The 21578-nt window shown below is 44.1% G+C and overlaps 1 protein-coding gene across 2 annotated transcripts in view; it reads right to left on the bottom strand.

The window, feature by feature from the left end:
- GRID2 (glutamate ionotropic receptor delta type subunit 2) overlaps nt 1-21578 on the bottom strand; it is a 2834743-nt gene that overhangs the window by 124881 nt on the left and 2688284 nt on the right. Inside the window, exon 16 of one of the 2 annotated variants that reach the window (XM_069238009.1) lies at nt 1197-3932. The exons of the other annotated variant lie outside the window; for it this stretch is intronic. Coding sequence (XP_069094110.1) covers nt 3510-3932 — 423 coding nt within the window. The 3' untranslated portion in view covers nt 1197-3509. Of the gene's footprint in view, nt 1-1196; nt 3933-21578 lie in introns of those variants that run through there. 2 annotated transcript variants of the gene reach the window in all.

Genomic DNA, 21578 nt, shown 5'->3' with positions numbered 1-21578 from the left:
CATCCTTCCTCTCCGGCAGAACACAGACCATACACCTCCCACCCTTCCGATCAGAAGCCAACAACATCATCTGCGGCGTCCCCCAGGGCTCCTCCCTGAGCCCTACGCTGTTCAACATTTACATGGCCCCCCTCGCACAAGTGGCCCGCCGTTTCGACCTCAACATCATCACCTACGCCGACGACACCCAGCTCATCCTCTCCCTCACCAACGACCCTGCCACCGCCAAAGCCAACCTCCACGAGGGAATGAAAGAAGTCGCCGACTGGATGAGAAATAGCCGCCTGAAGCTCAACACCGACAAGACAGAAATCCTCATCCTCGGGACATCCCCCTCCGCCTGGAACGACTCGAGGTGGCCCACCACCCTCGGAACCCCCCCGACGCCCACCGACCACGCCCGCAACTTGGGATTCATCCTCGACTCCGCACTCTCCATGAACGGACAAGTCAGCGCCGTCACCTCCTCCTGCTACAACACCCTCCGCACCCTCCGCAGGATCTACAAGTGGATCCCGACCGACACCAGGAAGACAGTGATCCACGCCCTCGTCAGCAGCAGACTGGACTACGGCAACGCACTCTATGCAGGAATCCCAGCGAAACACCTACAGCATCCAAAACGCCTCAGCCCGACTCATCACCAAAGCACCCCGCAACAGCCACATCACCCCTCACCTCAAAGGACTCCACTGGCTCCCCGTCAACAAAAGGGTCACCTTCAAGCTCCTCACCCACGCACACAAAGCACTCCACAACGCCGGCCCCTCCTACCTCAACTACAGACTCAACTTCTACACCCCGACCCGCCATCTACGATCCGCGAGCCTCGCCCTCGCCACCGTCCCCCGCATCCAACGAGCCTCCTCCGGCGGCAGATCCTTCACCTACCTCGCCGCCAAGACCTGGAACACGCTCCCTACCTACCTCCGACAGACTCAAGACCTACTCGCCTTCAGAAGACTCCTCAAGACTTGGCTCTTCGAGCAGTAGCAGTCCCCCCCCCCCCTCCCACCAGCACCTTGGAACCCTAACGGGTAAGTAGCGCGCTCTATAAATTTCTGTGATTGATTGATTGATTGGATATTAGAAAGACATGGGCCCTTAAATCTAACAGCACATTTTAAAGGCTAATATTGGCATGCCATATTATCGCGCTCTATTCGATAAGGTCAATAAAAATGAACAACGTTTTTAGAAAACAATTTTATTAGACAAATTATTTAGACAAATTATACACAGAAAGCTCTGCCACTTGTAACTGAGGCCTCCAAAAAGTGTTTTCTGTATTTTATAATAGGCGACACATTAAAATAGCCTATTTTAAATACTGTACATTGTTAACTGTTTTATTTCAGCTAAAGTCATTGCAACGTTTCAGATGTCATTTAGAAAGCTTGTTGTGTATATGTTGTTTTCTCAATCAGTGGAGCCGCGTGGGACTATGCACGTTACAAGGGGCGACAAGCTGTGCATGCTTCCAGTCACTTGCACCCTCGGAAACAAAATGGCCGTTCACATGATAAGAAACTGGTCTGCCTTACACAGTAGACAATATCTGAAGATTTAGTACAAAAAACAGTGACAGTACAAGATGCCCCCTCGGAACAGAATTAGCATCAAAATATAATATATCTGAAGAATATACCCTTTTTTTAAATCTTTCTCCTAAAGCAAGTAACGATTCCTATGTTAACCCTAGGTACATAATGAGTAAACTAAAGTAAGTGTATGGTAGCGTATAAACACAAGATAAGAGGCCTACCCAAACAGTAATTACCAGATTTAAAGAAAACAAACTGAAACTCATTCTACATATATAATTGGTATATTATTACATAAAAAAATATGTGCCAAATGTGGCATCTTTTTTTACGATCATCATTATCTTCTTCTCCATTGCAGTTTATCATCCATCTATACATGTGGCATTGCCGCATAACAAAACGCAGCTCATAAAAATACAATAGAACCAAACGCTAAATTGGTTAAAATAGGAGCTTGTTTGGCCTCTTTTTATGATATTGGACTCCGATTAAGGCCACATCAACATATCTCAGGGACATATTGTTCCTTGTCTATAAACATCATCATCCTATCGATTAAGTATGCAGCTTTGGAAAACAATTTATTAAAATGTAATTATCTATTTTTACAGCCTCTTAGAGCTGCGGAATATTAGTAAGCCTACGTGTGTTTACCTGGCGGAGGTTTCTCTTTTGTCTAATTAGTTGAGAATACAAGGATCGAGTTTAGCATTATACACTGCGGAAGAGGATAGGAAAACGCTAATTGCAATGGGCTCCGTGGAGGCGCAAACCGTAGGCTGCGCTGGATGGGCTAATAAAAAAGTATAAAATATGGTCTTTTGGCGAACAATGCAAGTCGGTATTAGGTTAAAGCAACCTGCCTTTTCTAAAAGAAAAGAGTCCCCCCGCACTATACATATCTCCTGTATACAACACGTATTTATACTAAAGCTTTATCAAATGAATTGCAGTAGCAATGGTTGCAATTATGTGTGTATTTATACATATACATGTGTATATATATATGTACACGTAAATGAGATACTAATTTCTTTAACACGATGAAGGCGCCTGCCCTATGATAAAGTATACTGTACATAAGAAAAGCGTTTTAACACTGTACAATCACATAGAGAGCATATGCACTGTTACAGTGCAAAGTAGATTTAACTGTAGTCTTTACTGGCATAGTAATGGCTTCTTGTAATCCTACAAAATTGCATTCTCATATAATGTGGCCTGAATGGTGTTTGTACACTGCAGGGCTTGCCTTTGGTCCACAGTCAAAGGACACACAACAGCAGCGGAGCACTGAATGGGTGCAGTGGAATGATGGTAAACGACTGAATTTATTGCAGTTACTGTATAGCCACCAAATGAAAGAAAGAAGGTCCAATGGATGGTGCAGAGAGGAAAGAGCCAGAAGGAGAGAGAGGAAGGGGAGAAAGTGAGAAGGGGAAAGGAAGAGAGCTGAGAAGGACAGTGGGGAAAGAGAGAGAAGAGTGAAATAGAAAAATAGAGGTTGAAGGAGAGAGGATGAGTGAGCAACACAGAAAGATAAAGAGGGAAAACAGAGAGTACAAAAGAACAAGAGATAGATATGCACTAAAGAGAGAACATGTAAGATAGGGACAGAGAACTGAAGGGATGAGTGGCCAAAAAGGAGAAAGAGTTAGACACAGAAAGAGACAAAAGGAGAATTGAGCAAACTGAAATGTAATAAAGCATTAGAGATGAAGAAGAAAATACAGAAAAAAGAAAATGTAAAAATGAAACAAAGAAGAAAGAGAGATCATCAAGCAATTAAGACCCGATGTAAATAGAGACAACTGCACGGAGACCTTGGGAGGGTTGGGGAGAAGGAGATTTGTTGTTACTAATCCTGATTTATAAAATTACATCCATGTTAGTCCCACAATATTACAGTAGCTCCTTGCAAAGGGAGTCCTAAAGGAAAAAACAGTGAAGAAACAGTGATGCTCATATAGAGGTGCCCCGGTCCGGATCATTGCCAAGATTTAGCCCTAGAGTTGGAGTTGGTTGGTAAGGAATAGACGACATTGTTTTGATGGGACTTCTGAAAAAGCCCCCATTAGGCGCCCGGTGCCTAAAAGGTCCAGTTCGGTGCTCAGGCACATTGCCAAAGGAGAAGCCAGTGGCAGCTTTAGCTGACAGCGTGCGGCTTAGAGTCTGAATCTGCTCAGGAATGAAGGTCGTGGTTGTGATGTGTGTGTTCCTGAAGTCACTGATTTGCTCCAGCGCTTGACGTGTTGGCAAAGTATCAATATCCAGTGGCGTCAGATCAATTGAGGACGTGGAAAACTGTTTATGCGGGCTCTCCTCTTCAGTGCACAGGCTGTTCACACGTCTGTGGAGATGTTCCAAGTCAATTTCTTTGTCATCCTGAAGAAGAAGAGAGAAGTGGTTGCACAGTATTCAGTATGAACCAAAAACAACTGAAACTGTTTTGTAAACGTCAGCCATTTGAGTTATTGGAGCTCACCATTATCAACAACTACTTCTGCAGAATTTCTCATCCTGTCCCCGTTTCCTTCCAGTAAACTATATATTTTTTTGTGATTTTTGCCACAGGAGTAACTTTATGTATAGCACGATAGCATGGTTTTCTTGCAGCATTCCTCATCCCTTTTGAATAAATAAATAAACAATGTTGCCCCCACAAGTGCCCACTCTTGGTGTTACACTAAAATGGGCTACTAATTTTCTTCCAGCTCACAGACAAACCATTCAGAGTTCTTCATATGCTGCTTTCAATTGTGATTTTGATAATATGAACAGGACTATGGGCCTGATTACGACCTTGGCGGAGGGAATTAATCCGTCCTAAATGTGACGGATATCCTGCCTGCTGTATTACAAGTTCCATTATATCCTATGGAACTTGTAACACGGCGGACAGAATATCCGTCAGTTTGGGACGGAGTAATCCCCTCTGCCAAGGTCATAATCAGGCGTATATGTCAACGGCATAATGTGGTTCCCAGCAGCCACTTAGGCACAGATAATCCACAATCATTCTTTGGCATACTCACTTGCCTCAATAACTTTGTGTACATCTGTAAGGTAGCCTTACTATGAATTCAGCAATGAGACTTGGGCAGTTACACCACATGTGTTGAGATTTACAGGGCATCCTCACCAAATTTTAAGTGGAGTCTCTTCATTTTGTATTATGTCACATACTCCTAGAGACAACTAGCCACATGGGCCGAACTATGCATCATTTTAATCATTCATATATTTATTTTATTGGTGGCCTCTGCTCCTGTGATCAATTGAACCCTTCTGTCAAGCTGTCTGCATGAGGATCTTAAAAGATTGAGGCCCATATTTATACTTTTTTCGCTCCGCATTTGCATCATTTTTTGACGCAAAAGCAGCGCAAACTTACAAAATACAATTGTATTTTGTAAGTTTGCACTGCTTTTGCGTCAAAAAGCGACGCAAATGCAGCGCTAAAAAAGTATAAATATGGGCCTGAATCTTCTGTCCAGCTAATGAAACCTGAATCAAATGTACACCACACCTTCATGGGCTCATAGTACTGAAAAATGTCATTCTTTTTTGTGGAGGAAGAGCAGCCTCCAGATCACACACTACATGGGCAGGAGAATGCCCTTCTACAATGTAATTGACAGTCCAGTCTGAATATGAAATTCCACCTATAGAGCTAAGTGAAGAGTGACCTTTGGGGTGGAAACAACCATAGTTCGAGAGTTTGTACATATTGGCTTCTCTTGGAAACAACCCTACAGGGATATTCTCTCCCTTGCCAACTGATAAAGTTGAGATTCGGTTATGGGAAAATGTGAAGTAAAGGTAAACATTAGTGAACAATTGCTTACTAGTAATATTCATTACTTTGAGTTTTAGCTTTCTTTGTCACTGTCCTCACTAACTCTAATAACTTGCTCCAGCAGACATGTTTCTACAACTGCTTCCTTTCTTCTGTACACTCTAATTTTGCTGGGAAACACCCTCTCCTCTAGTTTTTCTTAGGTCCACGTACCACTTTTCTGTCTAGATGATCCCTTCTCCCACCTCACTTCCTCTGTGGAACCTTCCAGACATGACAACAACACACGGAGAGAGCAAACATGGGACTGCACTGGGTAAGGTTAAGACTCGAAGTAATTAAAGTTTTGGTAAGAAATTGTTCTTTACCTCTATCAACCTTCCTCGTCACAGTCCTGAATAACTGAGGTGGTACCAATCAGATCTTTTTATTTAGAAAAACAGTATCAATCACCCAAACGTTCCATATTTAATATAAAGTTATTAGAAATGTATATGAATGAACTGAAGACAAAACAGCTTCTCCACATGCTATTGTAGATTGATTGCCCACTTTGTTTTAAAATGTATGTGGAGAAGACCAGGTTGCTGTCATCCCTACTTATTTCAAATAATGGCAGCAGGGACATAAAGTTAATCCAAAGTTTAAGAGTAAATTTGCAAATGAATAAGTTGACACATGCAAATTTACCTTTGTGAATGGAGTGCATAATGTTTGCTACCAGGTCACAATGACAATGACTCTAATGTTGAGGTGAGAAAGTCAGTACTGTCAGAGAAAAGTTTCATTCTTAGGCCTTGATGGGGTGCAAAGGTACTCAAGAATATCCTGTTCCAAGTCAGCCCAGAGAAGCATGCAAACTTCGAAGTTCTATAGGAGAGATATGTTTGTATTTCTAGGAGAAATTTTCTCTTTGGCAGAGTGGAAAACTTATCATTGTCTTCACCAACTCAACATCATATAGTTCTACTTTTTTAACACAAATTCCCTCGTTTTAGAAGTATGCCAGGCACACTCCCAATAATTTTGACTTACATTTAATAATTTCATGAATTTGATTTCCATGGGATGAACATTACTGAAAGCAGTGATTAAGTAGTGTTGGTGTTCACAGGTGGTGGGCACCAGTACTAATCTTTGGTGACTCCTAGACTTATTTTTCATCATCAACCTATGATAAAGAGTAACCGATAAAAAGATAGAAGACAGAGAAAGAAGGAAGAATAGAAAAGAGGAAAACATTGGCAAAGGATGAAAGCAGAGATAAACGAGTATGGAGCAGAGAGATAAAGAGACAGGGAAAGTGGTATCTATAGAAAGAGGCATGGCGAGGTGTAATATGACTACACATCCTTGGTATGACATTTGATAGCTCCAGCAGACTTCTAAGAAATATTTTTGGGCTCATTCACTTTCTATTTTTTGGTTTTACAAATTTTGACCGTTTTAGAAAGTCAGAATGACAATTTCTTAGCCATGGCATGTGCTGCTTTACAAAGGTTTTGACGTTTTGTGGATTAAGGCCTGGATTTACTAAGATTTTACGCAATGCATTGCAGCAAGGCAAATTGTTCTGCTGCATTGCACGAAAGGGACAGAGCATACCTTCACCATATTGGTTACAATATGGTGCTTTTCCGCTCCCTCCTTGTGATGGTGCAGTATAGATCCTAGGCCCAATTAATTACGGTCAGGATACCTTTTTTGCAACAAGCGGTACCTTCCGACACAAAAACTATCCTTTGTGGTTTATTCCTCTTAGTATGTGTGCAGTTAAATGTGTGTTTCTGCGGCCATTGTGTTTTCTGCACAGCTATGGATTTACCACATAATCCACCATCTGCAGATTTGAACAAAAAAGTTGTTCCTACCTCAAGCAGCTCAAAAGTTACTAAAAATGCAGTGGCATATGTTCCAGTACAGTGGAAGGCCCTTCACAAATATTCCACTTTCAGCTGCTTATTGCTGCTTTTTTGTGCTGAAGTGGTGGCAATGAAGGGGAACCTTTGCCCAAACAGTGATCAAATAAAAAAAATGACAAAATAATAAAGGAAGACTATTACAAAATGTGCCTCATTATGCAACATAATTTGCATTTTCTTGATGGACGATTTTGTCAACCATGCTGCAAAATTTGATCCTCTCCTCTGTATAATTCCAATGGCCCCAGTAATTGTGATGTATGCAACCTGTCCTCTCTTTGATGGAGAAAATGATTCGGAGCATTGTTCTTCTAATATGATTCTCAAGAACACTGTGCGACAACATGTGTAAAAAATATTTATATATATATTTTTCTCCACCCACCCTTAAATAACTGCTTAAATTGTTTGCTTTCCACTTACACAGTGAGCAGGTGGTTCAAAACACATGCCTTAGTGTATTTTGTGCAGGCATTAAGTATACAACGGTTACGTATCTCATGCAATGACAATTAACAGACAAGGTGAACCTGCTCAGGAGAATTTCAGAGGAGTGACCAATGATGCTACCAATAATGGTATAACTTTCTGGAAGTTCACAAAACTATGAAATTTGAAATAGTCTTCTCAATACCTGAGTGCTGAAAGCATGAGGTCCTTACCCAATCACCCCTACTTTTGCAGGATATTTGCAGGAAATAGATTTGTGGTAAAACAAAATGTAGAAGAAAAATTTATGTTCATGGGGGACTTTGGAAATAATTAACAAACATTAAAAGTGAATGTTTAGTTATCTAATGTTATGTTATTGATGCTTTAGAGCCCACTAATCACCCCTGAGGGTATCCAGGCGCTCTGTAGCTGGTCTATGAAGCCGGCCCTGGAGGGCTTAAATGAAGAGCCAGGTACTTAACATCTTGCGAAATTCAAAAAGAGAGGAGAACGCTCTGACGTGCTATGGGAAGTCATTCCAGGCTTCAGCAGCCAGGTAGGAGCATGCATGCCCCCCTGCTCTGCTTTTGTGTATGGGTGGGGTATGTAGTAGTGAGAGACCAGCAAATATAGATGTCTAGACAGTTGCTGGAAATGAATGTGGCTATTCAAGTAGGCAGGACCTGTGTTGTGGAGTCCTCTGTAGGTGTAGGTGAGGAGTTTGAAGAGTGCATGCTTGTGTACCAAGAGCCACTAGCATTGCCTGAGGTGTGGTGTGATGTGGGATAGCATGAGAGGTTGAGGACTCGGGCTAGGAATAAGGTTAACACATGACCCTATGTCATCAGGAGCGCCATTCTACAACACTAGACTTTCCTCTATCATCCTCTTGTGTTCTGGAAGTTGTAATCTTAGCATATTTCAAGTGAACTAATTTGACTAACACATTTGAAAACCATGATAAGTAAAAGAAACGTGCAGGACACAAACAAGTTGTCTCTGATAATGTCGAGTTATCTGGCAAATTGATTTTTTAACAATAGGTAGCCAGAACTTTGCGCTTGGATTTTGATATGGTTTGGACTTTTGGGATACAGAATAAAGTTGAGTTGTTGACTATAGATGCTTCATGGATGTTTACGAAACAAGGTCAACATGTTTAGAAAATAGAATAGTTTACAAGTCATATTTAGAGAAGCAAAATCTTCATTTGCTGTAGCTATGATGTGTTTCCAGGCTAGGGGCAATGTTCACTCTGATCAAATCCAGTCTAGAAGAAAATTGCATGCTGATTTTTTCTTTGCAACGTTACCTTTTGATGAGGTATTATGGCCCAAATTTAAGATAAGTGGCGCTGCATTACATGCAGCACCACTTTTCTTGCGGTCCTTAGCACCCCCCTAATGCCACCATGTGTATGTTTGTTTAAAATGGGGCACCATGGCGCAGGTTAGGGACAATAGCATCTTCATTTTTGATGATATTGTAGTAAATTGCAGGATTAGCGCCAAAAATGTTGGTGCTAATCTGGCAATGTGCATAGGGGCACATTAAGAATAATGGTGTGCCCCCTTTTAACGCCTGCTCTGTGCAGGCGTTAAAAATCGTCGCAAAAAATAGGGCAGTGGAATCTCATAGATTCCACTGTGCCATTTTTGAGTCCCATAGATTCCACTGGTGCATGCATAATGTGGCGCAAGTGGTTACAAAGTGGCGCAATCCATGCATAGCGCCACTTTGTAAACCTGGTGTGGCGAATTTGGCCTTGTTGAGACACATTAGCGTTATAAAAAATGACGCTAATATGGAGCAAGGAGGTGCTGGGCCTTCTTAAAAACTGGGCCTATGTATGAAGTCAAATGCATGCAGATGTTTTTCCTTGGGCGTTGTGAAATGTCATAAAAGCCCAATGTGCCATCCAAATATGACAAAGCACATTTACAAGCTTCGAAAGCTTTACCATATAACTTTGCCACACTGATAAAGAAAAACAGCTTTGTAACTTAGCTCACCCATAGTCCATACTTCCCTGAAAACAAATCTTACTGCATATTCTAAAAAGAAAATAGATTCTGAAAATTAAACATAAACATAAAGTGCTATATTTCAATTGAGAGCCTACAGCACGTAGTAAAAATAGGGCCCAGGTAGAAAAGCATTTTTTGCAATATCTTCTGATAATAAAATGTCTTCTTCTGATATGTGTTACTACCTGTCAACAATCTTAGGGGTATATTTAAGAGCCTCTAGCGCCTCCTTACACCACATTAGCGTCAATTTTTTTTGGGCTTATGTGGCCCAACGAGGCCAAAATCGCCACACCATATTTACAAAGTGGCTCAAAGCATGCATTGTGCCACTTTGTAACCTCTTGCATCACGTTATGCCTTCCCCAGGCATAACGTATGCAAGGGGGTGTTCCCTCATTAGGGGGGGGATGAAAAAATTGCCATTTTCTTCTGCAGTTTTACGCCAGTTCAGAGCAGGCCTTAAAAGGTGGCATGCCATTGTTTTCAATGAGCCCCTATGTACTGTTCAGGGATTAAAGCTAAAGTTTTGCTGCTAACTTTGAACAGTACATCAATTCCGTCAGAAATTCTATTGCCCCCTACCCTGCGCCATGGTGCACAGTATTTTAGATATGGCACACCTATGGTGGCGGTAGTGGGGCACTAAGGGGCGCAAGGATAGTGGCACTGCAGCAGGTGCAGCACCACTTTTCTTAAATCTGCCCCTTAGTTTTTACTGGTCATTATTTTACTTATGATTGATAAAGAGATGGGTACTTTCAAAAATACAGATCCATTGTTTGTGAAATGAGCCCCAGAGTAAATGTGTGCATGACTGTTTTCCTTTGTTAGCATGTGAACTCAGGGCTGCTAAAACATCTTGTCTAACATTTTCCTTCTCAACTGTGCTCTGACCCACACAGTAACAGGTTTTCAGACATTTGGGAAAAGTTCTAAATTTGGAGAACTCACATAGCCTGCTTTATCTGTTGTGCTAGAAAGAGGTTTAGTCTTTCAAGGCTTATTGTCTTCTACATATACGGGGTTTGGAGCGGAGAAAAGAGAGGCAAAATGAGAAATCATTACCATTGTAAATGATATTGAACTACAACAAATAAAATAAATCAAATTAATATAGTAAAAAAGTGTATTAGGACAGATTCCCTGGCTATGATTCTAGAAAATGTGAAGACAAGTCATTAGATATATGAAAAATGCAAAGTCGAGTTGATTAGATAACTTCACATCTATTTTTCTTAATGGATAAGAAAGGGCGACAATGATTTTTTCCAAATTTCAGTCTGTACAGACTCGCAACTTGTGATAAATCTGTTTTAGGCTGATTTATAACACTGATGGCTCATATATTGACAGTATAGCTCTACAAATGCTGAATGATCTAAGCAGTGCGGGGAATGAAAAATCAAAGTTTCCCCCTTTCTGTTTCTATGGGAAAATGCTTTATTACCTATGGTCCATATGCCTTAGTTTAGGATTTTGCAGAATCAAAAGTGTAAGTTAATCTTGAAAAAAGTACTCCACATTTAGCAGCTAGATACATGAAACAATATCCTGTTTTTTGACATGCTGCTGTAGACAGTGACCATAAGCATTGCAAATGAAGGAAGTGAGTTGGTTAACATGTGCAGTTGAGCAGCAAGTAGATATTTTTAGGGATTTGCACTTGTCTTTGCCTTTTACACCAAGATGCGATAGTTGTGGGCTTGCATTTCTGTTATGCAACAGCTTTATGATAGCTGTTAGAAATGGGGTCTCTGGTTGGCAGTCAGTTTGCACTCTGTTCAATCAGGGACCCTCACTCTAGTAGGGGTAAGGAAGTTACACTCCTAAGACAACCCCTACTCACCCTCTTGGTAGCTTGGCACAAGTAGTCAGGCTTCTCAAAGACAATGTGTAAAGTATTTGTACCAACACACACAGTAATACAGTGAAAACTCTACAAAATGGACACCACAACAGTTTAGAAAAAAATAATAATATTTATCTAAATCAAGCAAGGCCAAAATGACAAAAATCCAACATACACAAGTTAAGATATGAACTTTCAAAAGAGTAAGAGTCTTACTCCATAGAAAACAATAGAAATGTTGATTTTACACAGAGTACCTAGTTTACGTAAAAAATAAAGCCGCACAGGCAAGCGTGGATCAGAAAAGTCAGCGATGCATTCATTCCTTACTCGCAAGTGAGGCCGTGCATCATTTAATTTCTGATCGGGTAGGCAATGTGTTGTTTTTCTCTCTCATAAGAGAGTGATGCGTCAATTTCTGGATGGGCCACCTCGCATCTGCGAAGGTTCACGATGACTTTGATGTCCAGAGACGAAGCATGAGAAATCCAGTCACACGGTGTTAGAAAACTGCACTGCAGGGGGTTTGCATCGTTATCAGCAGCCGCAAGCAGGTGTTACATTGTTTCTCCAGCTGCTATGCATTGATCTCCCAGCTGAGATGCAGGTGGAGCACTGATTTTAGCCACGAAACGGGTGGTGTGCCCTTTTTCACCCACGTTGTAGGAGGTGCATCAAAAATATCGCTGTATGGTGTTCGGTGCGTGGATTTCAGTCCTTATTCTGCCAACTTCACATGTCAAGGGCCCAGGGACTGGATAGACACCACCTGGCAGGGCAGGAGTCTCAGCAGAGAGGCCAGGTGCTGTCAGAGGAACTATTTAATGTCCCTGAGACTTCAAAACAGGAGGCAAGCTCAGTCCATGCCCTTGGAGAGTCTTCTCAAGCAGAAATGCACAACAAAGTCCAGTCTTTGTCTCCTTTCACAGGCAGAAGCAGCAACTGCAGGATAGCCCAACAAAGCACAGTCACAGGCAGGGGAGCACTTCTCCTCAGCTCTTCAGCTCTTCTCCTTGGCAGCGGTTCCTCACAAATCGAATTGTTTAAAACTGCAGACACAGACACTGCAGTGGCGGGTCTGAGCCATGTTTACAGGGATAATCATGTGGGTGGCACAGTCAGTGCTGGAGGCCTACTAGTAGCATTTGATTTACAGGGCCTAGACACCTCTAGTGCACTTTTCGAGGGACTTACTAGTAAATCAAATATGCCAATTATGGAAAAACTAATCACACTTACAATTTCACATAGTGAGCACTTGCACTTTAGCACTGGTCAGCAGTGGTAAAGTGCCCAGAGTAACAAAAACTGCAAAAACTGAGTCCAGCACTCAGCAACAACCTAGGAAGAAGGGGCAAAAAGTTAGGGGAGACCACAGCAGGTCTATCACATGTCCCCCCAGCTGAAAGTGAAGAGAACCTCCCAACCGCATGGGAGTTCTCTTCATTAAGGTGTAGGAATCGGACACACCATCAGCGTTGGCATGTTTTATTCCAGGGCGGTGTTCCACCATAAAGTCCATCACCTGTAGGGAAATGCACCACCTGAACAGTTTTGCATTAACCATCTGAGGGGCCTGTGGTCAGTCTGAACCCAGAAGTGAGTCACAAACAAGTAGGGTCTTAGCTTGTTCAGTGCCCAGACCACAGCAAAAGCTTCAACCTTAATGCACTCCACCTATGTTCCAGTGGAAGTAACCTCCTACTGATGAAGGCTACAGGTTGATCTAGGCCCTCTTCATTTAGCTGTGACAATACTGTTCCTACACCATGCTCTGAAGCATCAGTCTGCACGACAAATACTTTAGAGAACTCAGGTGCCTTAAGCACGGGTGCCGTGCATGTGGCTGCCTTAAGGGCATCAAAAGTTGTCTGGTAAGCCTCTGTCCAGATCACCTTCTTTGGCTGCTTCTTAGAAGTTAACTCTGTCCAGTGAGCAACAATAGTGCCATACCCCTTGACAAGCCTCCTATAGTAGCCTGTGAGGCATAAGAAGGTTCTCACCTCAGTCTGGGTCTTGCGGGGGCTCCCAAGCCAGAATAGTGTCAATCATGGCTTGTAGAGGTGCCATCTGGCCACTCCCCACAAGTTGTACTAAGTACACCACAGAACCCTGCCCTAGTTGACACTTACTTGCCTTAATAGTGAGGCCTGCCTTCTGCAGGACCTCAAACACTTTGCAGAGGTGCTGCAAGTGTTCCTCCCAAGTGGAGATGAACACAGCAATGCCATCCAGTTAGGCTGCACAGAAATCATCCAGTCCAGCCAACACCTGGTTAACCAGCCTCTGAAAGGTGGCAGGGACATTCTTCATCCCAAAGGGCATCACCCTAAACTGGTAGTGCCTATCTGGGGCAGGAAATGCAGACCTCTCCTTAGCCCCCTAAGTCAGAGCAATCTGCCAATAATCAGAGGTCAGATCAAATGTACTTAGATATACTGGGAGCCCCTAACCGATCAATAAACTCATCAGCTCGGGGGAGGGGGTGCGCATCAGTCTTAGTGACTGTATTGAGTCCCCAGAAGTCTACACAGAACCTGAGTCGCACCAGGAACAGCAGCTTTTGGGGCCAAGACCACAAGGCTAGCCCATCGGTCTACTGGAAAACTCAATAACCTTTAATGCTAACATCTTATGCACCTCATCCTTGACGTTAGTCCTAACTTTGTCAGTCACTCTATAAACCGTTTGTTTTACAGGAGGACTGTCCCCGGTGTCCACATCATGTGTACACAGATGAGTGACCCCTGGGATCAAGGAAAATAGAGGGGCAACTGTCCCAACACTTGGCAACAGTCCCTTTGTTCCTCTGGGGTTAGTGAGGGGGAGAGATTCACACCCTCCACAGACCCATCCTTCCCCTTAGCAGACAAAAGGCCAGGAAGAGGCTCACTTTCTTCCTCCATCCCATCATCTGTTGCTAGGAGCATTGTTACCTTAGTCCTCTCAAAATGAGGATTGAGGCGGTTCACATGTAGGACCCTCTAAGGGTTCCTGATAGTCCGCAAGTTTACCAGATAGGTGACATCGCTCTTGAGCTCCACTACCTCAAATGACTCAGTCCACGTATCCTAGAGAGCCCTAGCCTCCACTTGGGCCTTCACCCATGCTTTCTAGCCAGGCTGAAACTCAGCCAGAGTGGCATTCTGGTCATGCCAGCACTTCAGATCTTACTGTCATGCTTCCAGGTTCTCTTGGGTGAGCTTCCTGAAGCAGGCTGTCTGGTTTCTAAAAGCCAGCATGTAACTCAATACATCCTGGGGGGCGGGGCTTAATGGAGGCTTTCTCCAAGCCTTCCCTAACCAGACTCAAAGGCCCTGACTGGGTGGCCATACAGTAACTCAAAAAGGCTAAATCCAAGACCCTTTTGTGGCACCTCCCTGTAGGAAAACAAAAGGCATGGGAAGAGGACATCCCACTTATACCTCAAGGACTCTGACAGGCACATGGTCATGCCTTTCAAGGTGCAGTTGAATCTCTCAACAAGACGGTTACTTTGGGGGTGGTAAGGAGGGGTGAACTTACATGTCTCCACACACTCCTTCCACAGAGACTTCATATATGTTGATATGAAGTTGGTACTCCTATCAGACACCACCTCCTTTGGGAACCCCATGTGGGTAAAAACCCCCATAAATGCATGTCCCACCATAGGGAAGGTGATTGACCTCAAAGGAATGGCTTCTGGGTACCGGGTGGCATGGTCACCAAGATCAGGATGAACCGTTGCCCATGGCTGTCTTGGGATCCAGAGGCCCCACAATGTCAATACCAACCCTTTCAAAGGGGGTGCTCCTCACAGGGAAAGGTTGGAGGGGAGCCTTACATTTCCCCCCACTCTTGCCACTTGCCTGACAAGTTTGGCAAGACCTACAGGCGCATCTGAGTACCTGAGCATTTGGGGCCAGTAGAAGTGGGTGACAAGCCATTCAAAGGTCTTGTTCTGACCCAAATGACCAGCTAAAGGCACATCATGAGCCAGACCCAGTTGGAAGGCTCTGAAGCACTGTGGTACCACCAGCACACTGGCTGACCCAGGCTCAGCAACCTTATGCTCACTATATAGGACGACATCCTCTCAGTAGATCAAGTGTGATTCAGACTCACTGCCAGACGTCTGGTCTGCAGCCTGCCACCACAAACCCTCCAGAGTAGGGCATGTCCTCCGTGCCTCACAGAATGCTTCACTGGTGGGTCCCCTTTCATGCTGCCACTGAGTCACCTCAGGGACCTCCCCCAGCTCAGCCACCTGTTCCCCTGTAGGCTCCGGGGCATCCACCTCAGGTTCAGCCTCCTCCCGGACTGTGGGAACTTCTGGGGTGGGTTTCTTCCACCCCTTTCTCTTACTCCTTCTGGCAGACACCTGGGACACTCTTTCAGGCTCCAGGGTCTCCCGATCACCCTAACGGGCTGCCATTGACCAGGCGGACACATACACACACACACACCCAGGAAGACCCAACATCTCCAAGTGAGACTTGTGTTCCACCTCCTTCCAAGGGGAATTCTCCAGGTCACTGCCATGAGCATGGTTGGACTCACAACTTCTCTCAAGGCACCTGAGACCCCCCCATTCAAAGGGAACCTGCACCACTCTGCGCACTCTGAGTTGTCTACCGCAAATACTTGGTGAAGTACTTGTGGAACTATCTGCTCTTCAGACACCAGGTGACTTCTCACCGTAGCCACAGTGGCTCCTGTGTCTCTCAGCACCTCCACCCTCCGTCCATTGATGGTCACCCACTGCCTGTACATTTTAGTGTTTTCAGGCACCAGGGTTCTCTGGATCATCTCACTGTCCCCTAGTAAGACAAGGGTCATCTCAGCTGGCTCCCATCCACCTGGAACAACTCCTCTGCAAGTGCTACCCTGTGACTGAGCACCAGTGGGTGCCTGTGTCCACCTGGGACATTTGGGATCTCCCCTCACATGACCCACGTGGTCACATGCATAACACTTGCAGGGACCCCCCTCTGCAGGTTTCCCTTTGGAAAACCATAGCTTCTTCTCAACTGGGGGCTGGGAAACCTTACCCTGGGAACTCGGTTGGGGTCCTTTAGAGAACTCCCCCTGTTTACCCTAACCTCCCCACTTCTTCTGAGCGGGACCCTGCCCAACCTTGGTGTGGTCTCCCCCATACCTCTTTTGTTCCCTGGTGCTCTCCCAACGGTCCGCTTCCTGTGCAAGCTTCCTCGGGTCAGTCAGCTTGCTGTCAATCAGGTGATGGCACAGCTCTGGAAAACAAAGAGTGTACAAGCGCTCCCAAGCAATTAAGTTGTAAAGACCCTCAAAAGTTGTTAACTTACTGCCCTTCACCCAACCAGCCAGTGACCTGCAGAAAGAGTCAACACATTCTAGCCAAGTTTGCGATTCTTTCTTCTTGTACGACCTAAAGGTGTCCTTGTACTGCTCAGGGGTGAGACCATACCTTGTGAGTAGGGCATCCTTCATAATGGAATAAGTAAGTCCCTGAAGATCCCCTCAGGATGTCAGAGTGTCCCTCCACTCTACCTCAAAGTGTTTCCACAGACCCATCCCCCCCCCCATGTGCTTCAGGGACCATGTTTATGTGGAGAGCAGACTCATACCCCTTAAACCACAAGTATATGTCATCCTCCCTCTTGTAATCCTTAACTAGGTCTTTGGAAATATGTACCCTCCTCTCAGGCTGCACTGTGGTACTGCTGCCACCATCTCTACTAGACTGGCTCCTCTAAACTAGTTCCCTCAAACTAAGTTCATGAGCCAAGACCATATTTTTCTCCTCAATGGCCATCCTCCTCTCTTCTATCTCATTCTCTAGTTTAAGCTTCTCTAACTCAAATAGGTGGACTCTCTCTACCTGTCTGTCCTGCAACTTTTCAGGAGTCAGACCCTTAGAGAACACACTACTACCCACCCTGTAGGCCGTCTCTCCAGGTAGTACAGGTACCTCTACTACCCCCTAATAGCTGTCTTGCTCCTCCTCACCCTCCTTCTCCTCCTCTTTGTGCCCCCCAACCTCCTTGGCTGTCACCCAGGCCCTCAGTGGCTTTTCCAGCTCCTCCTTCCTGGCAGAGCTCCTAATGAGACAGGCAAGATCCTTACTGAACTGCTTCAGTTGAGCAACTGTATAACTCTCCAGCTTCTCCAACTCAAAAACAGCTCCAGCTGGTGCATCTCCAGACTGAGACATGACGGCAAGTCAAAAGTACAAAGGTCCAAGGCAGAACAAAGAGTTCCCAATGATAAGTTCAAAAGACATAAAATGGAAGCAAATTAAGTCCAAAAAGAGAAAAAGCAACACAAAACAAGTGGTATGTGGTTAAGTAATAATCTCCACTGAAACAGTAGTGTACACTTAATCACTGTATGTCAAGTAAAAATACAAGTCCAATCCCACCACTGCCACCAATGTTAGAGAAATGGGATCTCTTGTTGGCAGTCAGTTTGCACTCTGTCTAAGCAGGAAACCTCACTCTAGTTGGGGTAAGGGAGTTACACTCGTAAGACAGCCCCTGCTCACCCCTTTGGTAGCTTTAAACAAGAAGTCAGGCTTCTCAAAGGCAATGTGTAAAGTATTTGTACCAACACACACAGTAATACAGTGGAACACTTCAAAATGGACACTACACCTGTTTACAGAAATGGGTAATATTTATCTAAATCAAACAAGACAAAAATGACAAAAATCCAACATACACAAGCCAAGATATGAACTTTCAAAAGAATAGGAGTTTTACTCCATAGAGAAAAATTGAAATTTTGATTTTATACAAAGTGCCTGGTTTGCATCAAAAATAAAGCCGCACAGGCGAGTGTGCGTCGGAAAAGTCAGCAATGCCTTAATTCCTTACTCGCAAGTGAGGCCGTGAATCGTTTCTTCTCCGGTCGGGTAGGCAATGCCCTGTTTTTCTCACTCGCAACAGAGCGATGCATCGATTTCCGGACGGGGCATCTCAGATCTGTGCAGGTTCGCAATGACTTGCAAAAAAAAACTGTGCTGCGGGGGGTTTGTGTCATTATCAGCAGCCGCAACCGGGTGTTGCATTGTTTCTCCAGCCATGATGCACTGATCTCCCAGCTGCGATGCAGGTGGAGCCTCGATTCTAGCCGCGAAGTGGGTGGCGTGTCGTTTTTCAGCTGCGTTGCAGATGGTGGGTTGAAAATTTCCCTGCACGGTGTCCTGTGCATGGATTTCCGTCCTTGTTCTGCCAAGTTCACCTTTCAAGGGCCCAGGGACTGGATGGGAAACCACTCAGCAGCGCAGGAGTCTCAGCAGAGAGTCCAGGTTTCGGTGGAGGAAGTCTTTGATGGCCCTGAGACTTCAAAACAGGAGGCAAGCTCCGTTCAAGCCGTTGGAGATTCTTCTCAAACAGGAATGCACATGAAAGTCCAGTCTTTGACCACTTTCACAGGCAGAAGCAGCAACTGTAGGATAGCCCAACAAAGCACAGTCGCAGGCAGGGGCAGCACTTCTCCTCAGCTCTTCACCTTGGCAGAGGTTTCTCTTGAATACAGAAATGATCTAAAGTCTGGGATTTTGGGTCCAATACGTACACCCCTTTCTGCCTTTGAAGTAGGCAAACTTCAAAGGAAAGTCTCTGTTGTTTAATTTGAGGAGGGTAAGAAATAACTTTATTACATTTTGTGATAGTTAGAAGTGATTTATGAACATCTACATATTCCACACCTTTTGAGAGCACTACTAGCTGGTTCCATTATTGTGACTGATTTTCACTGGCATGTATTGATTTACACCGTGTTATCATACTATTGTCTGATAAGTAAACTCTTCATTCTTTCCTTAGGTTCCTTTTCCATACATACCACATAGTCTAATGTGACAGTGAGGATTAGGTATGATTTTTTTCTAGGTCCTAATGAATCGCACTTAGATCTTTATGACTAGTTTAGCTACAAAGATGTTGACCTTTCCATGATAGGCAGTAGTGTAGGGTACTTCCAACTCCGCCCTCTGCAAGCCAACCTTTAGATGATAGGGTACTTGACACATAACACCATATATGAGTAGGGAAACATAGACATTACTCTTACTTTCCCCTCACCTGCTTTGTTTTTAACCTTGACAGAGGATCACATTCTCAATAAAGATTCATCATATTGTTCCTCTAGTCAATTTCGACAGTTTAATTCCACCAATCCCACATTATTGCATCCACTACTGGTGAAGATTTTGAAAAGATCTCCGGCAAAGAACACCTTGAGTGGCCCGTCAGGCATTACAGTGCTGGCCTGACGAGGAGCAAAGCCTGATGATGAAGCATGTCACCGAATGGTGAGTGAGGGCTCTTGTTCCCAATCCTGAACACTCACAGGAACTTATTGGTTCCTCCCTGACCGGACAGAGATGAATCCCCTTCACCGTGGAACTGTGCATCTGTCTTTTTGTTAATTGTATGAGAGTATTATGCAAAGGACTATTAATAAAATCTCCCACTTGATCAGCCCTTCTCTTATTTTTTGGGCGTTCACAGGATCCTGCCAGGCCCCAGACACCCACTAGGGGCTGGAGACTGCATTGTGTGAGGGCAGGCACAGCCCATTCAGGTGTAAGTGACCACTCCTCCCTCCATTCCATCCCAGATGGATCATCAGAATATTCAGGCTACACCCCAGCTCCCCTTGTATCTCTGTCTAGAGGGGATTCACAAACAGCCCAACAGTCAGTCTGACCCAGCCAGTGAATCCACAAACAGGCAGAGTCACAGATTGGGTTAAGCAAAAAAATGCCCACTTTCTAAAAGTGGTGTTTTCAAATTAACAATCTGAAAACCAACTTCACAAATAGATGTATTTTTAAATTGTGAGTTCAGAGACCCCAGACTTCATATTTCTATCTGTTTGGATAGGGAAACTGCACTTTGAGGATATTTAAAGGCAGCTCTATGTTAACCTATGAGAGAGATAGGACTTGCAACAGTGAAAAATGAATTTGGCAGTATTTCACTGTTAGGACATGTAAAACACATCAGTACATGTCCCACCTTTAACATACACTGTATCCTGTCCATTGGGTTTCGTAGAGCCTACCTTAGGGGTGCCTTACATGTATGAAAGGGGAAGGTTTGGGGTTGAATCTGCAGTTTAAAACTGCACACGCTGACACGGCAGTGGCAGGTCTGAGCCATGTTTACAGGGCTACTCATGTGGTGGCACAGTCAGTGTTGCAGGGCCACTAGTAGCATTTGATTTATAGGCCCTGTGCACCTCTAGTGCACTTTATTAGGGACTTTCTAGTAAATCAAATATGCCAATTATGGAAAAGCCAATTACACATACAATTTCACATCAGGAGCACTTGCACTTTAGCACTGGTCAGCAGTGGTAAAGTGCCCAGAGTAACAAAAACAGTAAAAACAGAGTCCAGCACACAGCAAAAACCTGGGAAGTAGAGGCAAAGGGTTAGGGGAGACCATGCCAAGGATGACATAGTGCAACTACAGACCAATAATAATAGGAAATAGGTCAGGTCTGGGAAAAAAGAGAGTTTTCAGGGCTTCATTTTAAAAGAAAGAGCATTTGCTTTAACTCCTATTGAAGAAGGTGTTACTGATTCACAAACAATCAGTAACTATACTAATCATACGCTTCTGTTCCTGTTTTTAAAGTAATATCTAGAAACAGACATTTCGAAGAGTGCCTGGGTCTCCCTAACTAACAGGCTAATTTACAACCCCCTTGCGCTGCCGTAGCGTCATTTTTAAAAAGTTAAAGTGTAACAGAACAGTCCCCCAGCCCACGCCATATTTACAAACTGGTGCAATGGTATCATTGCACCAGTTTGTAGATTCTTGCTCCACATTATACCTGCGCCAGGTATAATGTATGCAAGGGAGGCGTTCCGCTAGGAGGCCCGCAGGAATGGTGCAATGAAATCTACAAGATGTCACTGCGTCATTTTAGCATCATTTTTTAACGCCTGCTCAAAGGCAGGCATTAAAGTGACACTAAGCTTTTTTAAATGGGCCTCCCCAAGCTTTTCTAGACTAGCGTTAA

The sequence above is a fragment of the Pleurodeles waltl genome, chromosome 1_2 (genome assembly GCF_031143425.1).
Source record: "Pleurodeles waltl isolate 20211129_DDA chromosome 1_2, aPleWal1.hap1.20221129, whole genome shotgun sequence".
NCBI classification, from domain to species: Eukaryota; Metazoa; Chordata; class Amphibia; order Caudata; family Salamandridae; genus Pleurodeles; species Pleurodeles waltl.
Note: the sequence above shows the minus strand (reverse complement) of the source record. Positions and strands in the feature narration are given on the sequence as shown.